The 21,005-nt window shown below is 42.3% G+C and overlaps 1 protein-coding gene across 1 annotated transcript in view; it reads right to left on the reverse strand.

The window, feature by feature from the left end:
* Nucleotides 1-21,005, reverse strand: part of PDPK1 (3-phosphoinositide dependent protein kinase 1) — a 99,388-nt gene that overhangs the window by 17,443 nt on the left and 60,940 nt on the right. The window contains 1 exon segment of the mRNA XM_006100932.3: nucleotides 953-1,126. Within this exon segment, the coding sequence (XP_006100994.2) occupies nucleotides 953-1,126 (174 nt within the window).

The following is a 21,005-nucleotide window of genomic DNA, read 5'->3' on the forward strand; positions in this document are numbered from 1 at the left end:
AGGGGACATAAGGAGTTCTTGATCTTCGAGAGGTGATACCAGTAATAATTTTAATTTGGCTCTGGATGACTCTTAAAAGTCTAGAATTCCCACATCAACTAAAGTGGAACTCTACACATAACTGGTTAGAATAAGCTACAGTGACAGAACTCAAGCCAGAAAAATGGACTATCAATGATAATAAGAAAACACTTGAAGGTGGATGGTGGGTGCACTGCAGCTCCTTGTACTCCTCTGTCCAATTCCATATGCTTCCATAAGAAAAATTTAAAGAACAAAGTGTACTTACACCTACATCTGAGTTCAAGCTGTGACTACAGCTTCCCACACATGCCAGGTGCTACACCCCTTGGGCTTGTCCCACAGCTCCCACTTTTACCAGGAACTAAAAGCTGACATTGACCAATGTCCATCCTCAATGCCATGTCCCAAAAAGTTCAAAGCAACAGCACCCCAGGCTTCTCTTGGAAAGATCAGAAGCATTCCAGAATGTTTTTAGACATATGATTATAAAAACACCAGCCAAGAGCATAAGAAAGATGCCCACCAGGAGACACAGCACCAGGAGCCCAGGGGAAAAAGTGAAGGGTGTGCTCCCACTAGCTCCAGACTCCCTCACCCACTATCTGCCTCTGGTTCAATCCCTATGGGTAAAAATTATCTAGAAAAAATGAGAAAAAGGGACTCGACCACCCCAGGGCCTGATGACCTGCACTCGGGGCAGACTCACGGACAAAAGCCACTTAGGGCTCAGTCTCGGTAAGAGACTCAGATTTGGGCTACAAAGTGTCCAGATCTATGCCAGCTTCCCCTTGAGCCCTTCATCCCATGAATCAGAGTCCTGTGGTTGATGGGCACAAACTTCCTAAGCACAGAGGAACCATTTTCACAAAGTATGACAAGCAGAATCCATCTCTGCCTGGGTTGTTCTGACACACACGAGCCAGCTTACGTTTCCATAGCAGTCTTCATCATCTTCCGACATGGCTGGTAAGTAAGCGGTGAGTTTCGGGGGTGTCTGATGATGCAGATTCTCCCATGTGATGGATTCAAAGAATGAATGAGCTTTCAGAGGGCCATATCCTTCCATTTCTTCACAGCCTAATCGCTTTGTGGCATCTAAAACCTTAAATAAATGTCAAGACATGTCAGTGTTAGGGTTAAAAAGTAACTCTGACAAAAGTTCTTTTTGAGCCCTGGGCAGTTTGGCTCAGTGGATAGAGAGTCAGCCTGCAGACTGAATGGTCCCAGGTTCGATTCTGGTCAGGAGCACATGCCCAGGTTGCGGGCTCGAGCCCCTGTAGGGGGTGTGTAGGAGGCAGCCAATCAATGATTCTCTCTCATCATTGATGTTTCTATCTCTCTCCCTCTCCCTTCCTCTCTGAAATCAATAAAAGTATATTTTTATTTTTTTTAAAATATATTTTATTGATTTTTTACAGAGAGGAAGGGAGAGCGATAGAGAGTTAGAAACATCGATGAGACAGAAACATTGATCAGCTGCCTCCTGCACATCTCCCATTGGGGATGTGCCCGCAACCCAGGTACATGCCCTTGACCGGAATCGAACCTGGGACCCCTCAGTCCGAAGGCTGACGCTCTATCCACTGAGCCAAACTGGTTTTGGCTAAAAGTATATTTTTAAAAAAAGTTCTTTTTGAGTAGTTCCTTGAACTTCCCAGTACCTCCTAGAAATAGAAAGTTCCTGCGGCCCATCCCACCTGGTCCCACCATGGGCCGGGGACAGATTGAGTCACCTTCTGGGGTTCCTTTTACTTCTCTCAAGTTTCTGTTCCTTTCCCTCTCACAGGTGAAAAGGAATCACAACTCAAAATTAATTAATAGCAGCAAGCATTATTTTAAAATATACAGTTGAAAATTCTAAAATGAGGAAAAAAATGAACTTACTGGCTTTAATAACAAAGAGAACAAAGAATCTATCTGATGGTAAGCTATCAGATGGGGGGCAAAGAGCCTGTGTCTCCCACCAGCATTGATTTCACAGGGCCCCACAGCTGTCTCTTCAGGATCTGGCTGTGTTCCTCCACCCTCAGACCCACAGAGGACCAAGCACACCCTCCCAGTGAGGGGACCGACACAGGAGGGACAGGCAAGAAGAGGCAGACTATAGCCTCAAACTGACGAGGCAGGACTGACCCTACTTCCCCAAGATCAAGTTAAGGGACAGTCTAGAGCAGTGGTTCTCAAACTTCCTAATACTGCGACCCTTTAATACAGTTCCTCATGTTGTGGTGACCCCCAACCATAAAATTATTTTCGTTGCTACTTCATAACTGTAATTTTGTTACTGTTATGAATCGTAATGTAAATATCTGATATGCAGGATGTATTTTCATTGTTACAAACTGAACATAATTAAAGCATAGTGATTAATCACAAAAACAATATGTAATTATATATGTGTTTTCTGATGGTCGTAGGCGAACAACCCCTGTGAAAGAGTCGTTTGACCCCCAAAGGGGTCGCGACCCAGAGGCTGAGAACCGCTGGTCTAGAGCCAAAGTACTCCAGGGGCAGGGACAGTGTAATTTCTAGAAGCTATATTATAAGATGGCTGCAGAGCAGGTAGAAGCTATACTCACCTGCTCCCAGCCCCAAACCAGATTCCTAGCTATATTACTAGTATAGAGCAATCAACCTGGATAACCAACTGAAGGCTAGCTGAACTGACATATAACCACGGGTTTACAGAAGAAGCCACATAGACACTGGTAAGGAGGGCAGAGATGTGGAAAGGGCTGGCCCCAGCACCCAGGTGCATTGGCAACTGAGAAGCTAGAGGGGTATCACTATGACAAAACTTCCTCCTTGCAGTAGTGTGGGGGTCTCAACCCCACTCAGGGATCCCCAACTCAAAGCAATAGAGATGGGAACATAGCATCTGGTGGTGAAAATCACTGTGGTTTCCGTCTGCCTGGGAGACCCAGGTGCCACCTTCCCTGGGACAAGCACTCCTATCGTTCCAGCACTAGGCTGGGAGTGCACTGCCCAACTGCTGGCGAGGCCACTCTGTTGTACTCAGGTCCTGTGGAGGGGTCTGCTAGTTGCATCCATCATGACATTTGGGGCCCTATTTTTCTGGGGAGGTTTTGGCGGAGACTCAGACAGTGACTAAACTGTGTGGCTTTGGAAAGAAGGCTGGTCTCCCCCACCTTGAGCCTACAGCCAGTGCCCCTACCCCCCACCTGTTGACTCACTTGGCAGGCCCTGTCCTGCGGAGTTCAGCTGTGCAGGGATACCAGAGTGCCTTGCAGAGTTGGAACTTTCAGACCATGTCTCCCAAAAAAACTTTTGTCCAGGAATCAGACAGGTGGATGCTGGGGTGTGTGTGGCTACACTGCAGGGCAGGGGAGGGGGACACTCCCATCTCTGCAGCAAGTTCAGCCACTGCTACCCCAGGAAGAAGTACCTACCCACCTCCCACAGGCTTGAAGGGACCACCTCCAACAGGAGACTGGATCAGCCTTGACAAGTCCTGGATACTCTGCCCCGCTGGGCTCAGTTCCATGGGAGGAAGGGAGAGTGGCTTAGATCTGAGGCATTCAAAGTGTGAGTCCCTTGGAGGCTATTATCTGGGACCAAGACAAAGTGCTTAGTCCCCTCCTATGGGGTGGGCTGGCATCACCCCCATGGGAGGCTCTTTTGATCTGTCCCCTGAGCCCAGGGCAGCTGAGCTTGCTCCTGCAGAGGGGATGACTGGCTATTGCTAACCTGAACCTACAGCAGGCCCTTCCACGGAGAGCTAGAATTGGAGACTCTGGCAGAGACTGACTGGTTTGGCTCTGGAGGAGGGTCCACTTTCCCCTCAGTGAGTGCCTGACTGTGTGATCCCCAAGTAGGGGACCCACTAGCCCTATCCTCCTGATCCCAGCTGCCCTGCCCTACTGAGCTCGAAACCTATAGAAGAGGCTGTGATTCATGGCCAGCCTGGGCCCACTCTACAGTCTTTCTTTGGAAGGCTTTGGAGGAAGACCAAGCAACCTTAGGGAGCCTCAGTCCTTTTACAGATCTGCCCCCAGCTCTAAGGTGGAGGAAGCTGACCCTTATACACAGATTGGCCCCTCCCACATATACCCAGGCCCAGTAGATGCTAGCCACAAACAGTGAATAGCATGGTAGTTCCAGACAGGTAGCCAAGGCTAGTTACACAGAACGTCTGACATTGCCCTGTACCTAAACCCAGCCCAAGTAGAGCTGAAATCAATACAACCAGTGGTGGGCTTCAGATCACACCAGAGCTCAACCCAACTGGCCACATAGCTGTACACCCAAAAAAGGGATTCCAGCAGGCACCAGACCCTGCTGGGAACAACTCCGCCTTGGGGGCAGCCCTTGCACAGCATCTCATATGCGGTGATCAAGGTTTACCCTTATTTTCAGCCAGCCTGAAGAGTTAAATCCACTCACGAAAGAACCAACAGCACTCAAGATTCAACTACAACAGGAGGGTGCACATAACTCACAAGAAACATTCCTGGAGCACAGAGCTCAGGTGATCTGGAAGATTGTGCCACTGATCCCAACAAGGCCCTTCACCATAAAGCCATCATAACAAGTTTGGGAGTTATAGCAGATCTACCTAATATACAGAGACAAAATGGGGAGGCAGAGAAAAATACCCCAAACAAAAGAACAAGAGAAATCCCCAAGGAAAGAATTAAATAAAATGGAAACAACCAAAATACCAGATTCAGAGTTTAAAACAATGGTTATAAGGATGCTCAAGGACTTTAGGGGAAGGATGGATGATCTCAGTGAGAACTTAACAGATATAAGGCCCAGACCTGGTAGCTCAGTTGGTTAGAGCATTGTCCCTATACACCAAGGATGTGGGGGTTCAATCCCCGGTCTGAGCCTATACAAGAATCAACCAATGAATGTATAAACAAGTGGAACAATAAATTGAGGCTTTCTCTCTCTTTTTCTCTGTCTCTACGCTTTCTCTTTCTCTCCCATCCTTAAAAAATAAGTAAAAGAAAATATTTAAAAACAAAACCCAGCCGAAACCGGTTTGGCTCAGCAGATAGAGCGTCGGCCTGTGGACTGAAAGGTCCCAGGTTCGATTCCGGTCAAGGGCATGTACCTGGGTTGCGGGCACATCCCCAGTGGGAGATGTGCAGGAGGCAGCTGATCGATGTTTCTCTCTCATCGATGTTTCTGGCTCTCTATCTCTCTCCCTTCCTCTCTGTAAAAAATCAATAAAATATATTAAAAAAAAAAAACCCCACAGAGATACTAAGCATTAAAAAGGGCATAGAAAAAAAAAATCAGAAATGAAAACAATCAAACTTTGGTTCTCAAACATCTCCTATCTCAAAAAAAATGTCTAGGTTGTTGAACAACCCTTTCATACTGACATATCATCATGACAAAAAAATGTCTCTCAGGCCACAAACATAGGAGAGAATTCAAGTCAGTTTACTGCTAAACCTTGTGTTGTCAACATCTCAGGAAATTGTGCTGTGAAAACATTTTTTTGTGTGTGCTTTTGTTGCTGGTGAAATGGACAATTAGCACAAATTTAAAACACAAAGAGGCCCTCAAGAGTGCTAATGTTGCCAAGAGTGTGTAAGAAACAATGATCACAGGCAACTGAAGAGGTAGAAAAACTATCGTTGAATTGGATAACCGAAAAGCTGTTACCCAGTGACAACATTTTGGAGGCAATGACATGCGAAAAAGCAAAAATGCCTCAGGCTGACTTCCTGAAAGACACCCCTAGAACGAGTGCTGAAAGTGATTCCTTAAGGCTAGAAAGAATGGTTGATAAATTTAAGAAAAGAAATGTGTGTTTATAGATTAAATAGTACATTAGACATGTACTGTATATATAAAAGGTTAAAACAGGGAATCATTGGGGGTCTGGAACGAATTAATTCAATTTATATGATTTCTAATGGGGAAAAAAATTCAGTTTTCAAACAAATTGCTACTCAAAGAGCCTTCTGGAATGAATTAAGTTTGATAAGCAAGGTTCTACTGTACACTAGAAGGAACCACAGCAGGTTAGATGAAGCAGAGGATCAAACCAGCGATTAGAGGAATTTAGAGGACAAGAAAACATAGTAATAAGCAACCAAGCAGAGCATCTAAAAGAAAAGAGAATTCTAAAAATTGAGCAAAGTCTAAGGGACCTCTGGGACACCATCAAGCATAACAATATCCACATCATAGGGATACTAAAAGGAGAAGAGAGTGAGAAAGGATTAGAAAATATGTTTGAAGAAATAATGGCTGAAAACTTCCCCAAGCAAGATGAATCCAAAGAGACCCACACCAAGACACATAATTAAAATGGCAAAGATTAAAGACAAAGAGATAATTTTTTGTTGTTGTTGTTAATCCTTACCTGAGGATATTTTTCCATCGACTTTATTATTAATTTATTTATGTTTTAAATATACTTTTATTGATTTCAGAGAGAAAGGAAAAGGGAGAGATACAAACATCAGTGATGAGAATCACTGATTGGCTGCCTGCTGAACGCCCCCTACTGGGGATCGAGCCCGCAACCCAGGCACCTGCCCTCAATCAGAATCAAACCTGGGACCCTTCAGTCTGCAGGCCGATGCTCTATCCACTGAACCAAACTGGCTAGGGCTAGAGATAATCTTAAAGGCAGCAAGAGAGAGATAGTTACCTATAAGGGAGTTCCTATAGGATGTCAGCTGATTTCTTAAACACTTCAAGCCAGAAGTGATTGGTACAAAGTATTCAACATGATGAAAAAGCAAGGACCTGAATCCAAGACTACTCTATCCAGCAAGGCTATCATTTAAAATTGAAGGCAAAATAAAGAGCTTCCCATACAAAAAAAAGCTAAAGGATTTCATTACCACTAAACCAGTATTGCAAGAAATGTTTTAAGAAGAAAAAATGGCTAAAAATGAAAAGAACACAGGTATAAAGAATAAAATGGCAAAAAATAAGTACCTATCAATAATAAACTTAAATGTAAACTGAATGCTCCAATCAAAAGCCATAGGGTAGCTGAATGGATAAGGAAACATGATCCATATATATGGTGACTATAAGAGACCCACTTCAGAACAAGAGATACAAACATGCCTGGGTAGTTCAGTTGGGTAGAGCATCATCCTGATAATGCCGAAGTTGTGGGTTTGATCCCTAGTCAGGGCACATACAAGAGCCAATCAATGAGTGCATAAATAAGTGGAACAACAAATCAATGTTTCTCTCTCTTTCTCTAAAAAAAAAAGAAAAGAAGCCCTAGCTGGTTTGGCTCAGTGGATAGAGCGTTGGCCTGCGGACTGGAGGGTCCCAGGTTCAATTCCAGTCAAGGGCACATGCTCAGGTTGCTGGCTGGATCCCCAGTAGGGGGTGTGTAGGAGGCAGCCAATCAATGATTCTCTCTCATCATTGATGTTTCTATCTCTATCTCCCTCTTCCTTCCTCTCTGAAATCAATAAAAAAAATTAAAAAAAAAAAAAAAGACTGAAAGTGAAGGGATGGAAAAAAATATTCCATGCAAATGGAAATGAAAAAAGCTGGGGCACCAATACTTATATCTGACAAAATAGACTTCAAAACAAAGGCCATAACAAGAGATGAAGAAGGTCACTACATAATACTAAAGGGATCAATCCAACAAGGGGATAAAACCCTTTCAAACATACATGCACCCAACATAGGAACATCTAAATATATAAAGAAAAACTCAGCCCTGACCGGTTTGGCTCAGTGGATAGAGCGTCAGCCTGCGGACTGAAGGGTCCCGGGTTCGATTCCAGTCAAGGGCATGTACCTTGGTTGCAGGCACATCCCCAGTAGGGGGCGTGCAGGAGGCAGCTGATCGGTGTTTCTCTCTCATCAATGTTTCTGACTATCCCTCTCCCTTCCTCTCTGTAAAAAATCAATAAAATATATTTTTTAAAAAAAGAAAAAGAAAATCTCAGTGGACATTAAAGGGGAGTGATTAATATGGTCATAGTAGGAGATTTCAATAACCTACTGTCACCAATGGATCTTCCAGACAAAAAAATCCACAAGGCAACAACAAACTTAAACAACACAATGAATTAGTTGGACTTAATTAATATTTATAGACTATTTCATCCCAAAACAGCAGAATATACATTATTTTCCAGTTCACCTGGAACATCCTCAAAGACAGATCACATGTTAGGACACAAAATAAGTCTTAATAAATTCAAGATTAAAATTCTATCAAGCATTGTCTCTGACCAAAATAATGAAACTAGAAATCAACTACAATAAAAAAACTGAAAAACGCCCTAACTGGTTTGGCTCAGTGGATAGAGCGTCGGCCTGTGGACTCAAGGGTCCCAGGTTCGATTCCGGTCAAGGGCATGTACCTTGGTTGCGGGCACATACCCAGTAGGGAGCGTGCAGGAGGCAGCTGATCGATGTTTCTCTCTCATCGATGTTTCTAACTCTCTATCCCTCTCCCTTCCTCTCTGTAAAAAATCAATAAAGTATATTTAAAAAAACAAAAAAAAAAAACACAAAAAAACTGAAAAACATTGCAACACCTGGAGGCTAAAATAGCATGTTAGTAAATAATGACTGGGTTAATAATCAGATTAAGGGGAAATAAAAACACTACCTGGAAACAAATGAAAATGAACACACAACAACCAAAATCTATGGGACAAAGCAAAAATAGTTCTATGAGGGAAGTTCATAGCATTACAAGCCTACCTCAAGAAAAATCTCAATCAATCTAACCCTTCCCCTAAAAACATTAGAAAAAGGACAACAAACAAAACCCAGAATAAGTAGAAGGAAATAATAAAGATCAGAGCATAAATAAGTGACATAGAAATTAAAAAAAAAAAAAGAACACTGAAACTGGTTCTTTGAAAATATAAACAAGGAGACCGAAGATGGCGGCATAGGTAAACAACGGAGACTGCTGCCGCAAACAACCACTTCAAAAATACAACTAAAAGACAGAACGGACATCACCCAGAACCACAGGAAGGCTGGCTGAGGAGAGACTCTTCAACTAGAAGGAAAGAGAACAGCATTCCGAGGCTCAGAGGAGGCGCAGTGTGGAAAATTTAAAGGTGCGGAGGTGCGCGCGCAAAGCGGGCTGGTGGCTGAGGGCGCAGTTGTCGTTTTCAATCAGGAGGGAGTCTCAGACTCTGAGCTCCAGATCTGGGCGAGTCTCTAGGGACTCAGACTCAAACGGGAGAAGCGGGATTGTCTAGCATCAGTTGGAACGTGAGGGCAGCATTCTCTCCGAGGTTTGCAGCGGTTGCTGGGGTTCTGAGAAGCAGAGCCTCTGGGAACGGGACTGAGAGCAGCCATAACTGCTCCCTCTGCCCACCCTGTTGATCCCGCCCCGCCCAAGCCCTGCGCAGAGCCATTTGCCGGATCGCCTCAGGCAAAGGCTAGATTAGCACCTCCCCAGAGGACAGAAGTTTTCCCACAGCTGATTCTCACAGCCAGTCGGCCTGGTGGTCAAATCCCTCTAGTATTAACTACAACAATCAAGGCTTAACTAGAACAAGACTGTGCACAAAGACCACAAGGGGGTGCATCAAGAAAGCATAAAAAATGCGGAGACAAAAAAACATGACAGAAATGGAGGATATAGAGCTAAAGAACGCAATTTTGAGGGCTTGCAATAAACTTGAGGAGAGCCTCACGAAAACTAATGAGACCCTCGATGCTATGATAAAGAAACAACTAGGAGAAACCAAGATGGCGGCATAGGTAAACACGGGAGTTTGCTGCCTCGAACAACCACTTCAAAATTTCAACTAAAAGACGGATCAGACATCATCCAGAACCATAGGAAAGCTGGCTGAGTGGATGTTCTACAACTAGGAGGAAAGAGAAAAGCACACCGAGGCTCAGAGGAGGCGCAGTGCTGAAGTAAAATACTAAGGTTCGGAGTGCATGCGGAGCGGGCTGGAGGCTGAGGGCACGGTTGTCGTTTTCAATCGGGAGGGAGTCTCAGGCTCTGAGCTCCAGTTCCCGGCGAGTCTCTAAGGACCCAGACTCATACGGGAGAAGCAGGACTGTCTGGCATCGGTCAGAACCCTAGGGCAGCTTTCTCTCCGTGGGGCTTGCAGCGACTACTGGGACACTGAGAAGCAGAGCCTCTGAGGGCAAGACTGAGAGCAGCCATAATTGCTAACCCCGCCCTGTGATCCCGTGGGACTCGCCCCGCCCAAGCCCTGCAGGGAGGCTTTTGCTGGATAGCCTCAGGCAAAGGCTAGATTAGCACCTCCCTAGAGATCCAGGAGCCAGGAAGCCCAGAGGTCAGAGTGGGACCATCCAGCTTGCAGCTCCGTGGAACCATAAAAGACACACTCAGGGGGCAGACTCAGTGAGCACCAAAGCCCCATCGAAGCAAGTCTAGCCCCAGAGGGGTGTCTCCAGCACAGAAGTTCTCCCACTGCAGACACAGCTGATTCTCACAGCCAATTGGCCTGGAGGTCAATTCCTCACAGTGATAACTACAACAATCAAGGCTTAACCACAACAAGACTGTGCACAAGGCCCACAAGGGGGTGCACCAAGAGTGTCTACCTCAGGTAATTGGGACACTTAGCACAGAAAGGCACTCTATCGACACAGCGAAGCATAAAAAAATGCCGAGACAAAGAGGACACAAACGACAGAATTGGAGGAAAGCAAACTGTTGGATATAGAGTTCAAAACCACACTTTCAAGGTCTTTAAAGAACTGTTTAGAAGCCGCTGATAAATTTTATAAGGCCCTCGAAAAGACTGGTGAGACCGCCGATAAATGTAGTGAGATTCTTGAAAAGACTGGTAAGACCGCCGATAAATGTAGTGAGATCCTCAAGAAATCTAATGAGACCCTCGATGTTGTGATAAAGGACCAACTAGAAATTAAGCATACACTGACTGAAATAAAGAATATTATACAGACTCCCAACAGCAGACCAGAGGGTCGCAAGGATCAAGTCAAAGACTTGAAATATGAAGAAGCAAAAAACACCCAACCGGAAAAGCAAAATGAAAAAAGAATCCGAAAATATGAAGATAGTGTAAGGAGCCTCTGGGACAGCTTCAAGCGTACCAACATCCGAATTATAGGGGTGCCAGAAGATGAGAGAGAGCAAGATATTGAAAACCTATTTGAAGAAATAATGGCAGAAAACTTCCCCTACCTGGTGAAAGAAATAGACTTCCAAGTCCAGGAAGCGCAGAGAACCCCAAACAAAAGGAATCCAAAGAGGACCACACCAAGACACATCATAATTAAAATGCCAAGAGCAAAAGACAAAGAGAGAATCTTAAAAGCAGCAAGAGAAAGAAAATCAGTTACCTACAAGGGAGTACCCATACGACTGTCAGCTGATTTCTCAACAGAAACTTTGCAGGCCAGAAGGGAATGGCAAGAAATATTCAAAGTGATGAATACCAAGAACCTACAACCTAGACTACTTTATCCAGCAAAGCTATCATTCAGAAGTGAAGGCCAGATAAAGAGCTTCACAGATAAGAAAAAGCTAAAGGAGTTCATCACCACCAAACCAGTATTATATGAAATTCTGAAAGGTATCCTTTAAGAAGAGGAAGAAGAAGAAAAAGGTAAAGATACAAATTATGAACAACAAATACACATCTAACAACAAGTGAATCTAAAAATCAAGTGAATAAATAATCTGATGTACAGAATGAACTGGTGATTGTAATAGAATCAGGGACATAGAAAGGGAATGGACTGACTATTCTTGGGGGGGGAGGAAGAAAGGGGTGTGGGGGTGAGTGAAGAGATTAGACAACAATCGTGCACCTATGGATGAGGACAGTGGGTGGGGAGTGAGGGGAGAGGGTGGGGTTGGAACTGGGTGGAGGGGAGTTATGGTGGGAAAAAAGAGTAACTAATGTAATAATCTGAACAATAAAGATTTATTTAAAAAAAAAAGAAACAACTAGAAATTAAGCATACACGGACTGAAATAAAGAATATTATACCCAATAGCGGACCAGAGGAGCGCAAGAATCAAGCCAAAGATTTGAAATGCGAAGAAGCAAAAAACACCCAACCGGAAAAGCAAAATGAAAAAAGAATCCGAAAATATGAAGATAGTGTAAGGAGCCTCTGGGTCAGCTTCAAGCGCACTAATATCAGAATTATAGGGGTGCCAGAAGATGAGAGACAGCAAGATATTGAAAACCTATTTGAAGAAATAATGGCAGAAAACTTCCCCCACCTGGTGAAAGAAATGGACTTACAGGTCCAAGAAGCGCAGAGAACCCCAAACAAAAGGAATCCAAAGAGGACCATACCAAGACACATCATAATTAAAATGCCAAGAGCAAAAGACAAAGAGAGAATCTTAAAAGCAGCAAGAGAAAGAGACTCAATTACCTACAAAGGAATACCCATACGACTGTCAGCTGATTTCTCAACAGAAACTTTGAGGCCAGAAGGGAATGGCAAGAAATATTCAAAGTGATGAATACCAAGAACCTACAACCAAGAGTACTTTATCCAGCAAAGCTATCATTCAGAATTGAAGGTCAGATAAAGAGCTTCACAGATAAGGAAAAGCTAAAGGAGTTCATCACCACTAAGCCAGTATTATACGAAATGCTGAAAGGTATCCTTTAAGAAGAGGAAGAAGAAAAAGGTAAAGATACAAATTGTGAACAACAAACATGCATCTATCAACAAGTGAATCTAAGAATCAAGTGAATAAATAATCTGATGTACAGAATGAACTGGTGATTATAATGAATCAGGGACATAGAAAGGGAATGGACTGACTATTCTTGGGGGGCAAAGGGGAATGGGAGATGCGGGAAGAGACCGGACAATAATCGTGCACCTATGGATGAGGACAGTGGGTGGGGAGTGAGGGCGGAGGGTGGGGCGGGAACTGGGAGGAGGGGAATTATGGGGGGGGGGGGGGGAAGAGGAACAAATGTAATCTGAAGAATAAAGATTTAATAAAAAAAAAAAAGAAAGAAAATATAAACAAGGCTGATGAACCTTTAATCAGACTCATCAAGAAAACAAGAGGACCCCAATAAGTAAAATCAGAAATAAAGAGATGAATAACTGACACCAAAGAAATACAAAGGATTGTAAGAAAAGACTATGAACAACTATATGCCAACAAATTGGACAACCTGGGCCAAATAGATAAATTCCTAGAAGCATAGTACCTTCCAAAATTGATTCCAGAAGAATCAGAAAACCTAGAATAGACAGATTACAACTAATGAAATTGAAGCAGTAATTGAAAAACTCCTAGCAAAGTTCTGGACCAGATGGCTTCACGGGCAAATTTTACCAAACAGTCAGAAGAATGCACACGACACTCCTCAAACTACTAAAAAAACTTCAAGAGGAAGGAAGACCTACAAACTCTTTTTATGAGGCCAGCATTATCCTAATTCCAAAACCAGACAAAGATACTACACAAAGAAAGAGAAGTATAGGCCAATATCCCTGATGAACATAGATGCAAAAATCCTCAACAAAATATTAACAAACCGCCTGGCTGGTGGCTCAGTGGTTGAGCAATGACCTATGAACCAGGAGGTCATGGTTCAATTCTTGGTCAGGGCAGGGCATATGCCCAGGTTGCGGGCTTGATCCCCAGTGGGGGGCATGCAAGAGGCAGCTGATCTCTCTCATTGATGTTTTTATTTTTCTCTCTCCCTCTCCCTTCCTCTTTGAAATCAATAAAAAACAGTATTTTTTTTAAATTAGCAAACCGATCCAGGAATACATTAAAAAGATCACACATCATGGCCAAGTGGGTTTTTTTATGGGGATGCAAGGTTGGTACAATATTCTCAAATCAATAAATGTGATACACTACTTAAACAAAATGAAGAATAAAAATCACATGATCATATGAATAGATGCAGAAAAAGCATTTGATAAAATCCAGCACCCTAAAAAAAAAGAGCAAAAACAAAAAAACCAACCCCCCACATACACACAAACATCCCACACACACAATGAAACACCAAAAAATAAAATCCAGAACCCATTTATGATAGCACCCGTATGTGATGTCAGTAATATGGGAATAGAAGGATCATATCTCAACATGATAAAGGCCATATATAACAAACCTACAGCCAACATCATACTCAGTTGGCAAAAACTAAAAGCATTTCCCTTAGATCAGGAACAAGACAAGGATGTCTGCTTTCACCACTCTTATTCAACACAGTACTGGAAGTCCTAGCCACAGCAATTAGACAAGAGGAAGAAATCAAAGGCATCCAAATTGGAAAGGAGGAAGTACAACTGTCATTATCCTCAGATGGCATGATACTGTACATAGAAAACCCTAATGATGCCACCAAAAATTACTAGATCTAATAAATGAATTTAGCAAAGTAGCGGGATACAAAATTAATATTCAGAAATCAGTGGCATTTTTATATACCGATAATGAACTATCAGTAAGAGAAATTAAGAAAATAATCCCATTTACTATTGCAACAAAAAAATAAGGTTACTAGGAATAAATTTAACCAAGAAGGTAAAAGACCTGTACTCAGAAAATTATAGGACACTGAAGAAAGAAACTGAGGAAGATACAAATAATTGGAAGCATTAACATCATTAAAATGTCCATACTACCAAAGCAATCTATAGATTCAACGCGGTTCCTATTAAAATAGCAATGGAATAACCCTGGCCAGTGTGGCTTATTGGTTAGAGAGTGGGACTGGCACCGAAGGGTCTTGGGTTTGATTCCCGGTCAAGAGCATGTTACTTGGATTGCAGGTTTGATTCCTGGCCCTGGCGAGGGTGTGTGCAGGAGACAACCAATTAATGTGTCTCCCTCACATAGATGTTTCTATCTCTCTTCCCCTCCCTCCCACACTCTCAAAAAAAAAAAAAAAATCAATGAAAAAATTATCCTCAAGTGAGGATTAACAACAACAACAAAAAAATACCAACAGCATGTTTCACAGATCCAGAACAAATATTTTAAAAAAAATTTATATGGAACCAAAAAGGACTCTGAATAACCTCAACAATATTGAGAAAGAAGATCAAAGTTGGAGTTATCACAATACCTGATATCAAACTATAACAAGGCCTGTTAATCGAAACAGCCCGGTACTAGCATAAGCACAGGCATATAGATCAATAGAACAGAACAAAGAGCACAGAAATAAACCCATACCTTTATGGTCTATTAATATTTGATAAAGGTGGTAAGAACACATAATGGAGTAAAGACAGTGTCTTCAATAAATGGTGCTGGGAAAATAGAACAGGTACATGCAAAAAGAAAAGAAACTAGACTACCGACTTACACCATATATAAGAATAAACTCAGGAACACCAATCAGAAAGAATATATGCACCCATATGTTCATAGCAGCACAATTCACAATAGCTAAGATTTGGAAACAGCCTAAGTGCCCATCAGCAGATGAGTGTCTTAAAAAACTGTGGTACATCTACACAATGGAATACTATGCTGCAGTAAAAAAGAAGGAATTCTTGCCTTTTGCAACAGCATGGATGGAACTGGAGAGCATTATGCTAAGTGAAATAAGCCAGTCAGAGAAAGATAAATACCACATGATCTCACTCATTTGTGGATTATAGAGAACAACATAGGCTGATGAACAGGGACAGATCCAAGACAGAAACAGCGATCAGACTATCAATCCCCAGAGGGAAAGTAGGGGAGGGAGGGAGTAAGGGGAAGAGATCAACCAAAGGACTTGTATGCATGCATATAAGCCAAACCAATGGACATGGACAACAGGGGGATGAGAGCACGGAGGGGGGGAGGATGGGGGTTAATGGGGGGGGATAAGGACACATTTGTAATGCCTTAACTAATAAAGAATTAAAAAAACAACAACAAAAGAATTAAAAAAACAACAACAAAAAAACAAAAAACAAAACAAAACAAAAAGAATAAACTCAAAATGGATAAAAGACTTAACTGTAAGTAGCAAAACCATAAAAACTCTAGAAGAAAATATAGCCAGTAAAATCTCAGACATCTTTTGTAGCAATACTTTTTCCAATATATCTCCCAGGGCAAGGGAAACAAAAGAAAAATAAACAAATGGGACTATATCAAACTAAAAAGCTTTTTTGAACAGCAAAAGAAACCATCAACAAAATGAAAAGGGAATCCAATGTAAGGGAGAACATATTTGCCAATGATATATCTGGTAAGGAAATAATTTCCAAAATATATAAAGAATGTACACAATCAACACCAGGAAGACAAAAAATCCAATTAAAGCCCTGGCTGGTTTGGCTCAGTAGATAGAGCGTCGGCCTGCACACTGGTGGGTCCCAGGTTTGGTTCCAGTCAAGGGCACATGCCTGAGTTGTGGGCTTGATCCCCAGCAGGGGGTGATGCGGGAGGCAGCCATTCAATGATTCTCTCTCATCATTGATGTTTCTATCTCTCTCCCCCTCTCCCTTCCTCTCTGAAATCAATAAAAATATATTTAAAAAAAAATCCAATTAGAAAGTGAGCAAAGGCCCTAACCGGTTCAGCTCAGTGGGTAGAGCATTGGCCTGCGGACTGAAGGGTCCTGGGTTTGATTCCGGTCAAGGGCACATGCGCGGGTTGCGGGCTCGATCCCCAGTGGGGGGTATGCAGGAGGCAGCTGATCAATGATTCTCTCTCATCATTAATGTTTCTCTCTCTCTCTCCCTCTCCCTTCCTCTGTGAAATCAATAAAAATAAAAAATAAAAAAATGGGCTAAGGAATTAATAGACACTTTTCCAAAGAGGACATGCAGATAGCTAATAGACATAAGAAAAATTATCAGCGTCACTAATCATCAGAGAGATGCAAATTAAAACCACAATGAGATATCACCTCCCTCATCAATAAATCAACAAACAAATGATGGCGAGGTTGTGAAGAAAAGGGAACCCTTGTACACTGTTGGTGGGAATGCAGACTGGTGCAGCCATTGTGAAAAACAGTATGGAGTTCCTAAAAAAGTAAAAAAATGCTATATATATGGCCTTAACTGGTTTTGCTCAGTGGATAGAGCATCGGCCTGCGGACCAAAGGGTCCCAGGTTCGATTCTAGTCAAGGGGACATGCCTGGTTGCAGGCTCGATCCCCAGAAGGGGGTATGCAGGAGGCAGCCAATCAGTGAAACTCTCTCATCATTGATGTTCTATCTCTCTCTCTCTCTCCCCTCTCTCTGAAATCAATAAAAATATATTAAAAAATAAAATAAAATGCTATATATATGGATGAGCAAATGCTAAATGGTACAGTAATTTCCTGATTAAGGTCAAGAATTAGGCATTTGGAAATTGGAAAGGGCTTATGATGAGACAAGGTAAGAGATACAAATCTATCTATAATCACTATCAACCCATAAATAGGTTTTTATTAAATACTAGTGGTCCAGTGCACGAATTTGTGCACACTGAAAGGAAATTAATTAGAAGAAATATTTTAATATCGCTATTCACCCTTTCTCTATAATAAAAGTGTCAACCAAATTTACAACTGACAATGACAGATGGAAACACATGCATGCGATTGGCGGCAGCGAGAGCTTTATATGTACTGTGCATGCACAAATCAACTTAGCCATATATATATATAATTTGATTAATTAGACCTGCTTTCTGATTTATTTATTTATCCCCCCCCCGTAAAATTTTGCTATTTTTTTTATTTATTTATTTATTTATTTATTTATTTATTTATTTAATTAATGGCTTAAAGTATTACAAAGGGTATTACATGTGTGTCCTTCCCCCCCCCCACCCTTGACAATCCCCTGACCTCCCCTACCCCCCAGTGTCTTATGTCCATTGGTTATGCTTATATGCATGCATACAAGTCCTTCGGTTGATCTCTTACCCGCCCGTCCCTCCTGCCCCTCAACCCTCCCCGGCCTTCCCGCTGCAGTTTGACAATCTGTTTGAGGCAGCTCTGCCTCTGTATCTATTATTGTTCATAAGTTTATAATGGTCTTTATTATCTACGAATGAATGAGATCATGTGGTATTTTTTCCTTCATTGACTGGATTTCACTTAGCATAATACTCTCCAGTTCCATCCATGCCGTTGCAAATGGTAAGAGTTCCTTCTTTTTAACAGCAGCATAGTATTCCATCGTGTAGATGTACCACAGTTTTCTAATCCATTCATCTACTGATGGGCACTTAGGCTGTTTCCAGATCTTAGCTATGGTGAAATTGTGCTGCTATGAACATATGGGTGCATATATCCTTTCTGATTGGTGTTTCTGGTTTCTTGGGATATATTCCTAGAAGTGGGATCACAGGGTCAAATGGGAGTTCCATTTCCAGCTTTTTGAGGAAACTCCATCCTGTCTTCCATAGTGGCTGCACCAGTCTGCATTCCCACCAGCAGTGCCCGAGTGTTCCTTTTTCTCCACATCCTCTCCAGCACTTGTCGTTTGTTGATTTGTTGATGATAGCCAGTCTGACAGGTGTGAGATGGTACCTCATTGTTGTTTTGATTTGCATCTCTCGGATGATTAGTGACTTTGAGCATGTTTTCATATGTCTCTTGGCTTTCTGAATGTCCTGTTTTGAAAGGTGTCTATTTAGATCCTTTGCCCATTTTTTGATTGGATTGTTTATCTTCCTTTTGTTAAGTTGTATGAGTTCCCTATAAATTTTGGAGATTAGGCCCTTATCAGATATGACATTGGCAAATATGTTTTCCCACACAGTGGGTTTTCTTGTTGTTTTGTTGATGGTTTCTTTGGCTGTGCAGAAGCTTTTTATTTTGATGTAGTCCCATTTGTTTATTTTCTCTTCAGTTTCAAGTGCCCTAGGAGCTGTATCAGTGAAGAAATTGCTTCGGCATATGTCTGAGATTTTCTTGCCTTTGGATTCTTCTAGAGTTTTTATGGTTTCCTTTCGTACATTTAAGTCCTTTATCCATTTTGAGTTTATTTTTGTGTATGGTGTAAGTTGGTGGTCTAGTTTCATTTTCTTGCATATATCTGGCCAATTTTCCCAACACCATTTATTGAAGAGACTATCTTGGCTCCATTGTATGTTCTTGCATCCTCTGTCAAATATTAATTGAGCATATTGGTTCGGGCCGATTTCTGGGCTCTCTATTCTATTCCATTGATCTATATGTCTGTTCTTGTGCCAGTACCAGACAGTTTTGAGAACAGTGGCTTTGTAATACAGCTTGATATCTGGTATCGAGATCCCACCTACTTTGTTCTTAGGATTGCTGCAGCTATTTGGGGTCTTTTTTTATTCCAGATGAATTTTTGGAGAGTTCGTTCTAGATCTGTGAAGTATGCCATTGGTATTTTAATGGGAAGTGCGTTGAATTTATAGATTGCTTTGGGTAGTATGGACATTTTAATGATGTTGGTTCTACCAATCCATGAACACTGTATGTTCTTCCATCTGTTTATGTCTTCCTCTATCTCTTTTTTCAACATCCTATAGTTTTCTAAGTAGAGGTCTTTTACCTCTTTAGTTAAGTTTATTCCTAGGTAGCTTAATTTTTTTGGTGCGATGGTAAATGGGATTGTTTTTATAATCTCTCTTTCTGAAAGTTCACTATTGGTGTATAGAAATGCCTCAAATTTCTTGGGGTTAATTTTGTATCCTGCTACATTGCCAAATTCATGTATTAAGTCTAGTAGTTTTTTGATGGAGTCTCTAGGGTTTTGTATGTATAATATCATGTCATCTGCAAATAAGGACAGTTTTACTTCCTCTTTTCCAATTTGGATATCTTTTATTTCTTCTTGTTATCTAATTGCAATGGCTAATACTTCCAGTACTATGTTGAACAGGAGTGGTGAGAGTGGGCATCCCTGTCTTGTTCCTGTTCTTAGGGGAAATGGTGTTAGTTTTTGTCCATTGAGTATGATGTTAGCTGTGGGCCTGTCATATATGGCTTTTATTGCTTTCTGATTTAGCTAAACTTTTTCCAGCCCAGTGAAGCACCCCAACTTCTCGTTCAGGTCAAATTGTCAGCAACACAGCAGTAAATATCATGAAGCAGATTATTACTGTAGATCACTCAAGGAGAACAAAGGGTAAAATATTTAACTGCAGCAGTGTTTGACTATATTCTGAGCAGTGAGAAAACCTGAAGTCATTTTCAAGGTCCACCATTTCTTCTTTCTTTTCAGTCGGGTCAAGTTTCTAAGCTTTCTAAATCTCTGTTTTCCAGCTAATGTAAAGAAAATAGAATTCCACCGAGTCTCCAATTTACCTACTCCAGGACTTCTATGAGGATTAAATGAGATGAAGCACAAGAAAATGCGGGGAAACCAAGATGGCGGCATAGGTAAACACTGGAAATTGCTGCCACCCACAACAACTTCAAAAATACAACTAAAAGACAAAACGAACATCATCCGGAACACAGGAAGGCTGGCTGAGTGGAAATTCTACAACTAGAAGGAAAGAGAAAAGCACACTGAGACTCAGAGGAGCTGCGGAAGTGCAGAGGTACAGAGGCACACACTGAAAGGGCTGGCAGCTGAGGACGCGGTTGTCTTTTTCAATCGAGAGGGAGTCTCAAGCTCCCGACTGCTCTGAACTCCAGTTCCGGGCAAGTCTCTGGGGACCCAGACTCATACGGGGAGAAACTGGACTGTCTGGCATTGGTCGGAACTTGAGGGCGGCTTTCTCTCAGAGGTGCTTGCAGCCATTTCCGGGACACTGAGATACAGGGCCTCTTAGGGTAGGACTGAGGATCAGCCATAGCTGCTTGCTCCGCCCTGTTGATTCCCTGAGACCCTGCCCCACCCAAGTTGTGCACAGAGGCTTTTGCATATGAAAGGCCTGGCCCTTTGCAATCTGAAAATTACCTAGCAAACTGCAGCTGGGCCAGACAGACCCAGAACTTCCAAAAGAAGGCCCAAAGCCCCACAGCTGCTTGCATTGCTTCACAGCTGGGCCTCATCTGGGCACCTCCAAACCCCAAACAAAGAGGAGGAATCTACAGATTTCTCCATAGCTCCTGCTGGGTAGCCTCAGGCAGAGGCTAAATTAGCACCTCCTTAGAGATCCAAGA

The sequence above is a fragment of the Myotis lucifugus genome, unplaced genomic scaffold, assembly GCF_000147115.1.
Source record: "Myotis lucifugus unplaced genomic scaffold, Myoluc2.0 scaffold_332, whole genome shotgun sequence".
Classification (NCBI taxonomy): domain Eukaryota; kingdom Metazoa; phylum Chordata; class Mammalia; order Chiroptera; family Vespertilionidae; genus Myotis; species Myotis lucifugus.